This window comes from Lolium rigidum, chromosome 5 (assembly GCF_022539505.1).
Source record: "Lolium rigidum isolate FL_2022 chromosome 5, APGP_CSIRO_Lrig_0.1, whole genome shotgun sequence".
Lineage (NCBI taxonomy): Eukaryota > Viridiplantae > Streptophyta > Magnoliopsida > Poales > Poaceae > Lolium > Lolium rigidum.
The window spans coordinates 123,777,590-123,791,459 of record NC_061512.1 but is presented as its reverse complement, the minus strand read 5'-3'; the positions used below and the strand labels follow the sequence as shown (position 1 = coordinate 123,791,459).

The window sequence follows — 13,870 nt, the reverse complement described above, 5'->3', positions numbered from 1 at the left end:
GATCGCGCGTCCAGTACATTGATCACATCTACTTCGATCATTACGACTTCGACGGGAACGATCTCTTTTGAATGTGAAGTATTTGAATTTATGTTTGGAGGAAACGCATCCCCAAACTCTTGATCAGGCAAGGACAGAAGCAACTTTTTTGCCGCAAATATCTGCTAGCTGAGAACAGTGTCTGAATTGTATCTTCCCCAGCAAACAAAGAAAGAAAGTCAAGTACGTGGCCTACCGAGCAAGCCTCCGCTCGGTCAGTTTAATTTGCAACCCCACTCTTCCCAGTAGCTGTCACCAGCACTGCCAAGATATGGCTCATTAAAGCTGTACACCGCAATTAATCAGTAGATTAATGTCCCTAATCACTCCTAAATCTTAGCTGATAAATAAAACCGAGTGAAGAGTTCCTTCCTAGGCAAGGCTCTGTGGACCTGGCCCCTCCGAAGCCTTGGAAAAGGTCTCTGGAAACATTATAAAAGTTGGCCTCTGGCTCCCCGGCCCTCATCTCCTTCCTATCCCCATTTCCCATCTTCACACCTAGCCTTCTTCTTCTTGTGCACCCAAGCAAGCGCCGATCTCGGCTAGTGCTTTCGTTTGATCGAGAGCAGGCATGGCGGAGAGCATGGAAGCAAGGTCGTCGGAGCAAGGCGGGGGCGACCGCCGCGGCAGGCTGAAGCTGCCTCCCGGGTTTAGGTTCCACCCAACGGACGAAGAGATAATCAGGAGCTACCTCCTCCCCAAGTTCGAAAATTATGAATTCTCCCCCGACGCCGTCGGCGAGGTCGACCTCAACAGCTGCGAGCCACGAGATCTCCCAGGTAATTAGTTCATCTACGTCGCCTTCTTCTTTTTGATGCGTAGTTGAAGTTGAACATCTTAGCCGATGATATATTCTTGTTCAATCATGAGAAGGCATGGCGCCGATGGGGGAGAAGGAGTGGTATTTCTTTGTGCGCAAGGGCCTCAAGTACCCGACGGGGAGTCGGGCCAACCGCGCCACCAGCGAGGGCTACTGGAAGGCCACCGGCAAAGACAGGGAGATCTCCAAGCCCCGCGGCGGCGGCAGAGGCAAGGAGCTGGTGGGGATGAAGAAGACGCTGGTGTTCTACACGGGCAGGGCGCCCCGGGGAGCCAAGTCCGACTGGGTCATGCACGAGTTCCGCCTCGAAGGGAGGTCCAGGGAGCAAACCATGCAGAAGCACAAGGTATCTATTCTCGTTTGATTATGAAGAATCTTAATTAGATCTATATGAGTTAATTTCTGAACATGAATTCGGAGCGTGAATTGATCTGATTATATATTCTGTGTGCTTGTTCGGCGGCGCCAGGACGAATGGGTCGTCTGCAAGGTGTTCAACAAGAAGCCGGAGGCCAAGACGATGACCCAGACGGCCGCCGCCGCGGACGTCGAATGTTCCTACTCCGCTGTGACGACGCCGAACGCTAGCTCGGTCGTCGACGGCGCCGGCGACGGCACCGATGACTTCATCGACTCCATGTTCACTGTTGACCCGCTCTACTACAACAACTCCAACGAGTACACAAGCGACCTGCTGCCGGCCAACGCGACGACGACCATCACCACCACCACCAACAGCAACACCAACGCCGTCGCGCCGTCGTACAACGCGGACTACTACTATACCGTTCCTACTACAGCTGGAACCTTCAACGCCATGCCTAACTACAGCTTGACCAACGCGCCAAGCAACATGCAGGCGGTGGCACTGGCCGCCGACACCATGGCCAGCTCAGTCCCGGCAATAAGGGGCGACAGCGACCTCGGCGCCTCCTGGCAGCACATGCTTAATACGGCGCCGTCGTATGGGATTATGGGAGGAAGCTACGACGTTAACCAGCAGGACCAGCAGGCGATCATGGTGAGAGCTCTAGGAGGTGCCATCGGCTTCCCAAACTTCGGTGCGCCGGTGACGGGTCTGCCAAGTACCAGTGTTCCGCCGCAGCAGAAGAAGCTTGGGAGCTACGTCGACGACGGTGAATTTCCGTATGGAAATTATGCTGCTGCCACCATGAATGGACAATCAGCTGCTGCTAAGAATTTTGGCGCTCGGCCATACTGATACTGATCGTATGTGCACTGATTTTAGTCCTGTGGCAGTTTTGTTGGTTGGTTGCTTCGTGGTTAGATTGCTGATTACATGGGAGATAGCGAGAGATATACTGTTCATCCATTTTAGATTTTGAGAAAAAGAACATACCATTTGGTGTAAGTTAATTGTGTTGTTTATTTAACTATTATATATTGTCTTGTCGGTCGTTATATATGGATGGAGATATATTATTGCAAGTTATGCTAATTCTCAGTTGCCTGAGTCTTTTTTGTAAGTCTGGGTCATCTAAATTACATTTAAGCTAGCTAAAAAATGCAATATTATGAAGTATGTATCTTGATACCGTATGAAGTGTTTCAAGATGAGGTCAATGATCTGATGTCGATCTAGCTTAAAACCAAAAACTATAATGGAAATTTATGAAAATTCCAGATAATTTACGAATGTGAAATGGGGCTAGACAATTATCTGTCGACTTAGAAATATATAGCTATTTCTCGAATTAATGGTGGCATTCATAGCCATGATAGAAAAGATTGGACGGTAGTTAATACAGCGCGGCGGCAACACACCCCCAGCGTGTAATTAATATAGCGTGGCGGCCTTTGGTGTATGTGTCGCCTGGCAAGCGGGGGTGGCATCGCGACGGCCTTCGGTGTTTGCGCCACAAGCTGGCAAGTGTGGGTGGCAGTGCGGTGGCCTTTGGTGTCTACGGCGGCCAGCTGGAAAGTGGGATGGCAGTGCGGCGGCCTTCGGTGTTTGCGTTGGCAGAAGCCAATTGGGGATGGAAGCGTGGCGGCCTTCGGTGTTTGCACCTCCATCTGCCAAGTGGGGATGGGAGCGTGGCCTTCGGTGTTTCAGTCGCCAGCTGGCAGCTCCGTGACCCCCCCCCCTTCCTTACGACTCGACTTAGACTCAAGGCCACAAACCCCCCCCCCCCCCCCTTCCCTTATGACTCGACGTAGACTCAAGGCCACAGGGACATGGACCCCCTCCCCCCGCCGCCCTTATGGATATGTATGCACGTGTTACAATTCCATTTTTTTCAAAAAAAAAACTTTGTACTATTATTGTTGTACTTGCGTGAAGAATTTTAATAATCTGATCAGATGGATCTTTGTCTTACCATTGATTTAGATTGCATTTGCAGCAACTAGCAAGTTAGTTTTGCAAATTTCTTTCTTTAGGGTTTCGATGGCAGTTGTGGATATGAATATGTGGCGGCTCTTTCTGTTAACTATTCTTAGAACCTCGGCCATGCAAGAGCTGTCATTGTTGAATCTTGATTGTGCTGGTCGGTCGTGTCCTTGTTTTCGCTTCTCGATCGTCCAAATTAACAAATGCCGATCTCTACTTGCTAAAAATAGAAATAGTCTAACCAAGCTAGCTACTGTACGTTCAGTATGGTTCTCAGCTTGTGATAGGCAGAAAGCAAAGACTAGAATAGTACTAAGCGCTAACGACGCAAGTACTCTGAATGTCAAGGAATTGTTCTTCCAGATACCGTGACTTCTCGTGTGGCAAGAATTAAGAACCAGTGCAACCAAGCTAGCTAGCTCGTATTCTTGGCGCGCAAGTCAGGATTCGGGAGCGGCCTCGGCCTTGTACAGGCTGGCACCAGCTGGACCGTTCGTCAGCAGAAAGGCACGTGTACATGTTGGACGGCGCGTGCATGCACGCAGGCCACGTGGGACGACAGGTGTATGACAGCTCCATCAGGGAAGGTCATTAACTTAAACTGCAGAGATTAACCACGTAATCAGGAAGATAGATCGCTAAAAGAGCTTTTAACTCAAAATCCTGAGGTTAAAGTGATCAGTTACCAGCGATGCCCCGCAAGATTCCCCGCGAAAAAAGGAAATTTTGGTAGCCGGCAAGACTAGTAACTGAAAGATGCGTGGGCGTTCCATGGCATCCAGCTTGCATGGATGATCCCATATACGGTGCAACGTGATCTAAGATTTTTCTTTTTTGGAAAGGAATTGGCTTTTTAAACGGCCGGCATTTGGGGCATCTTTCCTGCATCGAAAACCGGGTGTGAGTTACATATGTTTCCTCATCTTGGATCAGAAAGTAGTGTACGTTTGTCTCTTTTTCCACATGTCACCTACGTTCATAGTCGATTAGGGCATCTCTAGCAACGCGACCTAAAGCTGCGACCCAAGTTGTCATTTTTGATCTGTTTGGGTTGCACCGCAGATAGAATTTGGGTCGCGTATCGGCCTGCTAGGCCAGTGCGCCCAGCGGCGTGACCCATTCAGTCCGCGCAGTCAACATTTTGGCCATTTTAGCGAGTCGGTCATTGGCATACAAATTTAACCATCATATGTGCAACAAAATAAGACCAATAAATAAAATAAATGTTGTTTACAAATGTAAATAGTTCGCAAACACATAGTTTCACAAACAAGAGATTTTGACTAGCCCACATATGCTCAATCAAATCTATTTGAAGGTAGTCATGAATGGTGCAATCACGCAACGTATGCTGAACATGCAAGAACTATTCCCTAGAAGCTGGCCTAGGCTGTGGCTCAACCAAGTCACCATGAAATTCCCAGCCTTGGTCATACATGTTGCCATCACGCTCGTCATCAATGATCATGTTGTGCATGATCACACATGTTGTCATCACCTCCCAGATCCTTTGCACACTCCAGGTTCTAGCAGGGTGCCGAACAATAGTCCACCGTGATTGAAGCACAACAAATGCCCGCTCCACATCCTTCGGAGCAGCCTCTTGCTCTTTCGCCAACCTCCTACATTTCTCATCTTCAGGGTTGCTGACTGTCTTCACAAATGTGGACCAGGAAGGATAGATGCCATCAACTAGATAATAGCTCTTGTCATAATGATTACTATTGATCTCATAAGCAACCTGAGGAGAATTGCCTTCTGTAAGCCTAGCAAATTAATATCGGTGAGCGCACATTGATATTATTGTTAGATCCTGCCATGGCGAAGGTGTGTCAGATCCATAGTCATGTGATGCAACTACCTCTAGTATGACCGTACACCCATCCACATGCCCTTTGAACTTCCATTGCCAACTGAAATGACAGTTCTTCCACTAGCAATGCATGCACTATATGTTATCCAGCATCCCAGGAAACCCCCTTATTTGTGTTGATGGACAAGAGGATGGCAATGTCTTCGACATTTAGCTCTCTCGGATAAACCTTTGCCAAACACCGCAATTACTGCACCTTAAAACATGTACATGGCCTCAATGCATGTCGACATGCTCATGCGCGATTACTCATCGACGAGATCACATGATACTCCATATGCAAGCTATCGAATGGCCGCGGAACACTTTTCGTAAGAGCATAAGACACAACATACCGGGAGCATCGAGCTTGGCCTCGAAGTAGTCATCATATTCCCTCACGCCATCGAGAATCTCCAGGAACAATGATCTAGACATCCGATAGCGGCGATGAAATGTCTTTGTTCGTACACCGGATTGGTTAGGTGGAAGTAGTCCCTCATAAGGTGCATGTGGCCTCCTTCACGATCGCGACCGGTGTTGGCCTTGCACTTCACCGAGGAGCCACCCCTACGCTGCGACAATAGGTGGTGATTGTGCATCATGCTTGCAGTGGTAAACAAAAGTTCGTTCTCACCGTCGGACTCTTCGTCCGACGATGATCATGACATTCTTTTAGAAAAACTCGATCGTCGTACTACCCATCTGCATAAACAGATGTCGATTGTTAGTTTATGGATGCATCGTCAATATCCACGCATACACGAGTGCAAAGCAAGATAAAGAAATTATGGTGGCGAACATACCTCAAACGCGGCCCGGCGACTAGACGAGCAGATTGTGGGAGCACGATCTAGAGACGCACCCGAGCGTGTGGCCGGAGAAGAGTAGATGTCGCGTCCGGTGGCGTGATGGAGTCCCAGAAGGCATACCACTTCGGCAGCACATGTGGGATGTGGCGCTGCTAGATTTGGGGGAAACGCTCGCGATGTCGGCCAAGGATGACACCAACCAGCAAGCTCTCCTGGCGATGGATGATACAAAATGGCGGCAAGAGAACATGGTTCCTGGCCAACATGATCCGGTGGGAGGTGGCACCGGCAACGACAACGGCAACCCAGAGCACAGACAGCAGCACTGCCTAGGGTAGAGGCGGAGATGACGAGCGAGGGTTTGGGCAGGGAGTTGCGTGTGTGTTCCTTGTGTTCCACTAGCGGGAGGGCCCGGTGGACAACGAGTGACATAGGCATCTCCAATGGGCCTGCCGAAGATGGTACCCGGGGTTTACTGAAGGCCCATAACTCGAAGAATAAGAAGATTCAGAAGCCCAAGTTATTATTAAGGAAAGCTAGAGTTGTATTAGGAAGTACTACTTGTAATCTTGCGGGACGGGTTGGAAACCCTCCCGGACTCTGTAACTTGTGTATTACGAATCCCTCGGCTCCGCCTCCTATATAAGGGGGAGTCGAGGGATAAAGAGAGGATCGAATCAATTGTCAACAGAACCCTAGTTTCTTAATCGTCGAGTACTTTTCGGCTGAAACCTTCGAGATCTACTTGCCCTCTACTTTCAACGAAACTCTAGTCTACAATACGTAGGCATTGATAAGTTAATACCTTGTCAATGGGAGGACACGCGCACTATCCGACCCGACGTATCCACAACCCATATTTTGTGGACGGATGGGTCGGTCCGCGCAAGTATGTCTGTTTGGGGCACGCCGTTGGAGCGTGCGCGGTCCTTCGACTTGTTCGCGCGCACCATTTTGGACGGGCCGGAACCATATGGGTCGCGCCGCTGTAGATGCCCTTAGTGGTACTATTTAGGGGTGAGTCGATGGCACTGGTCTAAATCGTACAACTATAGCAACCGGCACCACCGATGCCCACGCCGGGAGCCTCGTCGGCGAAGTTGACTCCTTGGTAGCACCAACGTCATTCCTTCGTAGCAAACCCGTCGCCCTTTGTAGCACCTCAGCACCTATCTCCATCAAGACCTTCGGCTTGCACCATCCCCAACTCCGGCAAGCACCAAACCTCGGCACCGATGTTAGCATCAATGTCCTCCTTACGTAGCATCTCCGCTAGCCTATGGTAGCACCGCCACCCTCCTTTTGTAGCATCTTCGCTCGCCTATGGTAGCACCACTACCTTGTATGGTAACACCAGCATCCTTCTTTGGTAGCAAATCTCGCCGCCTATGGTAGCACCAACATCCTTCTTTGGTAGCAGAAACTCCGCCCATCGCTGGAAGTATGCGGCGCCCTTTTTTCGAGCACCTCAAGGGGTGGCGCCTAGCTTGTAGCAGCAGAGCATCGTCACTACACTCCTCCCCTTCAATGGAGAGCCTCCTCAAAAATTGCCCCCCTGCGGGCGGAGCCAGAACATCAACCCTATGTAGTTAGTTTGAAGTTGTCTAGTCAAGTGCATGTATTTATGTAGATTTTAATTATTTATTGCATACTTTTAGCTTGCATTGCGAAAAAAATGTGTAGTCAATTGACTACACAACTTATGTGTGGATTCACCGCTGCCCCTGCCCCCCCATCTGCCGCACTAGGGCTGCCAACGGGGACGATGAAGAGGTTGAGGAGTGGGCTCGGACGACGGACGAGGAGTCGTATCCCTGCTCAAACTTGCGGGGCCCCGGCAGCGGCATGTAGCACCGCAGGCTAGAGGTTGCAGCAACTCCGCCTTCCCGTTGTAGCATCGTTGCCTAGCGGTTGTAGGAGCGGCGGCCCACCCTTGCAGCATTCAGTTTCTTGTGGCACTGGTGGCAGCAGGGATCACCGGAGGACTTTGATAAGGTCGATGAGGATGGCGTGCTAGAGCAACGGCCGGAGGAACTTGAGCCCGTGAGGCGGTGCCGTAGCATACAAGGTTGTCGATGGAGGGGAGGGGAGCAACGGTGAGGTGGGTTCCTAGGAGGCAGTGGTGGCGGAGCAGTAGCATGCGACAGGGAAGCAGGGTCGGCACGATCGAGCATGGGAGAAAGAAGCGGGGGAGAGGCGGTCGAAAGACACGGGAGGCAGTCTCGAGAGCGTCCCACCCCCCGCCCTCAGGCATCCATGTTCTCTGCTGGAAAGCGAGCACCGGATCCGGAGGATAGACCGGACAATGCAAGAAGCGGACGATGGGAAGCGAGGGATCCCGCCTAACCGTTAGTGTACTACTTATTAGTCCGTTCCGAATAATAAGATGTTATAACTTTTTATGAATTTGTAGTCCAAGTACCAGGGGCATATCTAGTGGGCGGTGTCATGGGTGTCATGGCACCCCCTCCAAAAATACAAAAAAAATCCTTTAGCTACTACTAGTATTTAGACAAATCCTGACTAAATGCAAGCTAAACATCGAACGTTTTTAAGCTTGGCACCCCCCATCGATTTTATCATACGTAGATACTACAGGTACCTCCTAGTTGGTGCATGAACCAGGCGACGAGTGCTCCCTGTAATTAGTAGGAAATCACTGACACTGATCACTTCCAATTCTATACTCCATCATAAGCTGTAGATGCCCGAGCATGGCACACGACAGACTCGCCATGCGCGTCCTCCCAAGATCTTGGTACGTAAGCCGCTTTGTTTCAGAAAGACAGATGCGTATTGCCGTCAGCATATGTCAAAGACCTTTCTTCCAAGTTATGTTTTGCAGGGCAGAGACCTTGTGACATGGCTCCCAGGAGACCAGCACTGACTGACTTGGCAGCCTATGTATAGCCGTATGGGCCAAACCGGTCGCACATCACCCGTACAAGACTATCGAAGGAAATTCAGTCGCGGACGTCAGTCTAGTGGATAGATATTATACTATCATGGGATATACACTGGCGTGTGCCTGACCTGACTATGAGGATTTGTTGGTCAAGACAAAAAAATGTTGCATCATCGCAAGCACACGAAGGAAAGCAACGTATGCTTGCGAAATTTCTGCTGCGTTTCCATGTTATTATTTAGGAAAGGAACAAAACCGAACAAGCCCTATATGCCACAATTTTCCTGACTTAAGTGCTAAGCCAAGACAAGGCAAGACCTAGCAGCACAAAGGACAGATTGACGAAAGGGAGAGCAAGAAACTGTGTCTTTAAACAAAGCAAGCAGCGCAATCACTACCCCAATCTCAATCATGTAATCACTTGCGCAGTAAGTCTACCTGACAGTTACACATCCTCAGCGGCGCAACCTAGAAAAGGAACGATGCTCCAAAAGTGGCCTTGTGTGTCCCAATCACCAAAGAAATATACAGTATGTTTATTGATTAAGCAATGAACAATAATAGAAAGATTTTATTAGATGGACAGCGCCATCAACCATCTTATTTGGCTACCTCAATTCAAGGCTATGCACAGAGAAAACTGGTAGCAGGTCTGATACTACAACACAGGCCTTGCGCGTGAAGCAGTTTGCAAAGGCTCAGATCTCCGTGGATATGGGAATGCGATATTACAACAAAAAATCGGTCACTGAAAGCTGAAGTTTTGGGTCGGAAAAATACACAATGCACCTTTTAATAGGAAGCTAACTATATCCACAGTGCAAACCAGGGAAACACTGGCCATCCATATCTGATCTGCTTTAAAATCAGCTCAAGTTTAATCCTGGGCAGCCTCGAACCTTGATGGAGTATCAATCCCCATCATGCAGCAGAGTCCTGAGATCAAGATGATAAGCAGCACCAATCCCTGCAGATTACACAAGTGTGAGGAAATGATGCAAGGATACAAACAACTGTGACCAACTACAAACAGGTGTGAGGAAATAATGCAAGGATACAAACAACTGTGATCAACTACAGGCAGGCAGTTTAAAGGTGAAGAGGACGAACTCAAAAGCACAGTTTGCAGTTGCAATTGAAGGAATAAACAAGCTGAAGACACATGCCAGAAGTTGAAAAGGTTACAGATAACAAAGTAGACTCTTAACAACTTACCACAAAAACTCCTTCCAGGAGAGTTGATTTTAGTTGGCACTCTCCATCGCATTTCTCTAGGATGGGTTTAGTTTCATTGGTCTTCTCTGCAAGGTACCTGGCCAATGGCAGTTCGGAAGTGTTCTCCAACAAACCATAGGGTTGCGAAGCATACAGGATCGAATATTTAGCCCCAGACTTGTTAAGCACAGAAACCACCTCCGAAAGCAACTCCCCTGTAGGGAGCAAAAACACAGGTTAAAGTTGCTCAACTGAAGGTGAAGGAACCAAACCAAGTTTACTTAAACCAACCTTCTGATTTGACATTGTCCTTGAAACCGCCACTACAGAAGACAATTAGCTCAGTCTGTCCAGTTGGGTTGTTTCCCATCCGTGACTTGACCAAGTCCTGGAATGCATATGATGTCAATACACAGTGAATATACGTTTAATATCAAAATAAGCACTTTTCTATACAAAATAACTTACTTGAATGGAATCCACGCTCGAATGTTTCTTCATACTTTCACTGCTTGCAGCGCATGTGTCAGTGTATGTGATGTGATATCCTCGGGAGCCATCCTCACAATTCTCAGTAAATCCAGAGAGCAATGAGTTCTCTAATGCTTCATCTTCTGAGATGGCAACATAAGGAAATGCCATGGAAAGCTCAGAGCTTGAGAATGATAGCTGGTAAAAGGCATATATATTAGAGGCGCTCAAAATTATTATGTTTTAAATTAATCCTACATATGGCAAACTAACAAAACATAGAAAACTATATATGATAACTGAGGGAAAGGAGTGAACAAGAATGACTGACTACCTTCAGTGTGTCCGCTAAAGCTGGATCGGCTTGTTTATCTTTAGAGATGTCCGATGATTGTAGCTGAAGGAACAACGTTAGTCATTGCTTAGTGTCCATAGAAGCAACAAAAATGGTGATAGCGTATTCAATGAGAAATATTATAGGCAGGGGAAAAAATTCAACACAGATTGAAGCATGGGGAGTTTTGGAACTTTAATGGCCCCTTGGAATTGACAAATAGAACTATCCGATCTATCATGACGATAAGGTATTTCAATAAACAATTATCTGTGAGATAGTTTCCATATAGTGTGGATTTAGTGCAACTAGTAAATACCCAAAGGATGAAAAGACCAAACGGATGGGAGCCAAAAATGTACCTTTGATCCAAGAAAAAGAACTGCAACATCAACATTCTTTTGAGGACCATCCTTTGAACACTGACAACAAAACCAAAAGATTAAGAATTGTTTAAAGTTCATCATAACAGGGACTCATATTTCAATACAGTTGGATGTCAAATTAAACTCCAACTGGGATATAAGAAGGGAACTCACCACCAAGTTAGACCAGCCACCTTCCTCGAGAACAGATTTAGCTAAGCTCTTTGGGGAGAGTGTCTGATAGTGGACAACTTCTTTAGCCTCACTAGAACTGAGTCTGGAGATAAAGCTTATGTTAGGTAAACTACTACGACTGGAAGGTCAACATGTACAAAAGGAATGGACCCATAAAATTGTATTTCAATATCAAGTAACTGAATGCATAATCAACCACTAAATGAGCAGGGTAAATTTGGAACTAGTCAACAAAGTATCCAAAAACCCAGAGTATGACTGAGAACAACGGAAATGTACAGCATGCATGAGGATGCACTGAGAACAAGGAGCAAAATGTGACCTAGTTCAGTGGAGTTGCATGAGATATAAATATGCATCAAAACTAAGAACAAAAAAGCAACATGTGATATAGGTAGCAGGTAGTGTGTTGGATGCATTACAACAATGATGTGTTATTCTCAGGCGAGGATACATAAGAGGAAAATACCATTGTTCTAGCTTGTGGTTCAGCTATCATCAGAACTAAGACTGAAGATGAAGGTAATGTTTTGTAAACTTCTATAACTGGAAGGTCAACATGTATAAAAATATGAACACACAAACTGCATTTGGTTATCAAGTAACTGAATGCATAATCAGCCACTAAATGAACAACATAAAATTTGAAACTAGTCAACAAGTAACCAAAAGTCCCCGAGACTGGTTAGGGAACACCGAAAATGTACAAGCGCATCAAGTGCATTAAGGACAACAAGGGGCAACATGCGATCTAGTTCAATGGAGTTGTATGAGATGCATATGCATCATCTGCGCTAAGCACAACAAAGAGTAGCATGTAACCGAGGTGGCGGATAGTGCCTTGGATGCATTACACCAACGATGCACTCCGTCCATCCCATTAAAGTTGTCTGAGATTTCATCTAAATTTGAATGTATCTAGACACTAAATAGTACTTAGATACATCCGAATTTTGACAAAGCTTCGCACATGTTTCATGGGATGGAGGGAGTACTATCCTCAGGATAAGGATGCGTATGGAAAAGGCCATTTTTTCTATCTAATGGGACTCTGAGCTTCAAGTTCTTCGCAATTGACGCCAGAGACGTTCCACAAGAAACAGAGAAAAAAAAAGGAACTACACGTTTGTAGTTCAGTTATCAGGCAGACGACAGATATTGGACAGAAGCCTCACAGATATACACTACACAACATGCCAACATCAAAAGTAAAATCTTCCCCTCAACCCAACTGATGCTAGTACGCTCCCAACTTCAACAGAACGTGAGGGATAGCCATGCATACAAGTTGAACAATAGTTCTACACCGCGTAAGAGTCCTAATCCCGACAACAGACTGTGTTCTATTGCTCTTCTTCCGGTGTTTATACTCATTAGATCGGTATTCTTAGTAGTCTACATGAACAAAACTGTAACGCGTTCTACGTAAGGTGGTTGCATCACCAAATACCATCAATCTTCCAGCTTTCCATTAGCGGGGTAGGATAAAAATTTCTTCCAACCACCCTACTCACTCCGCAATCTGAATCTTTTCACGAAGCGCGAGAGAATAAATTTTTGCAGTAAGTCGAGATATAGAGACTGTTTTTTCAAGAGTTCAATGTATGGACACAACCCAAATTCTGGTTGGGGAACAATGCAGCAGGTATAGATCCATTGTGACAATGTAGATATCGACTTGGCGATATCCGATCATTGCCTTACAATGATGCGTGTTCTTCCACAACACGCAAGATATGATCCTAGAGTAACATACTTGAGCTGGCTATCTCATGCGCTGAACCACCTTATAGGCCTATATCGATTTCATGTGAGCAGGAAACGAACAAGGTGTACAGCAATTTCAGGGGAGAAGAGCAGTAATACATGCGTCAGGCAGGTGAATCATGCATCAATCCACCAACGTGCAACAGTTTCAGAAGCAAAGCAGTAATCCCAGGCTAAAATTCATCCAGCTTTATCAAACACGTATCGCATCTAACGCAGGGGATCCCAGATTCCAAGGTTAGGAACTCAGCAGAGAGGCGGTTCAGCTACTTACCCGTAGTTCTTGGGCGCCCAGAGGAAGGCCGGCGCCGTCACCGGGCGCAGCCGCCGCCACCTGAGCAGTGGCGACCAGCATCACCGCCAGCGCCACCCAGATCGCCGCCATCTGGTTGAATTTGAATCAGATCGATCCCACGAAGAAAAATCAGAAAGAAGAATGAGGAAATCTGCTGGCGAAAACCGATCTGGGCTCACCTAGCTCAGAGATCTCGTGAGTGGATCTTACCTTTGGGAGAAGTGGGCAGCTCGAATTTGGGATTTGGGTTTGCGTTGGTCTGGCTCGCCGCTACCGATTTCTTCTGGTCGTGATCCGTATGGCTGGCTATTCGTGGAAGAGGAGGGGGCCAGGTCGTGTGAGTTGCTGCCACGCCTGCTCTCCAGGCTGACGTGTGGGTCCGGGCATTACTGGCAGAGTCTAGAACGTGCCCCAAGTATTTTCTTCCAGTTTTCGCTGATGAAGTTTTCA

The 13,870-nt window shown here is 47.3% G+C and overlaps 1 protein-coding gene and 1 pseudogene across 1 annotated transcript; one reads left to right on the top strand and one right to left on the bottom strand.

The window, feature by feature from the left end:
- Positions 1 to 577: 577 nt before the first annotated feature.
- Positions 578 to 2,231, top strand: LOC124655277 (NAC domain-containing protein 92-like). Its single transcript, XM_047194198.1, has 3 exons — positions 578 to 818; positions 913 to 1,205; positions 1,329 to 2,231. The coding sequence occupies exons 1-3, from the start codon at positions 611 to 613 to the stop codon at positions 2,079 to 2,081; spliced, it is 1,254 nt and encodes a 417-aa protein (XP_047050154.1). The 5' UTR covers positions 578 to 610; the 3' UTR covers positions 2,082 to 2,231.
- Positions 2,232 to 9,329: 7,098 nt separating this feature from the next.
- LOC124654532 lies at positions 9,330 to 13,693 on the bottom strand (annotated as a pseudogene).
- Between the last annotated feature and the right edge of the window lie 177 nt (positions 13,694 to 13,870).

What these genes read in the sequence shown, in the direction of transcription:
- LOC124655277 (XM_047194198.1), top strand. Translation starts at nt 611, where the DNA reads ATGGCGGAGAGCATGGAAGCAAGGTCGTCGGAGCAAGGCGGGGGCGAC. An exon ending in CGAGCCACGAGATCTCCCAG is followed by an intron (nt 819 to 912) that starts GTAATTAGTTCA and finishes AATCATGAGAAG; the next exon opens with GCATGGCGCCGATGGGGGAG. An exon ending in AAACCATGCAGAAGCACAAG is followed by an intron (nt 1,206 to 1,328) that starts GTATCTATTCTC and finishes CGGCGGCGCCAG; the next exon opens with GACGAATGGGTCGTCTGCAA.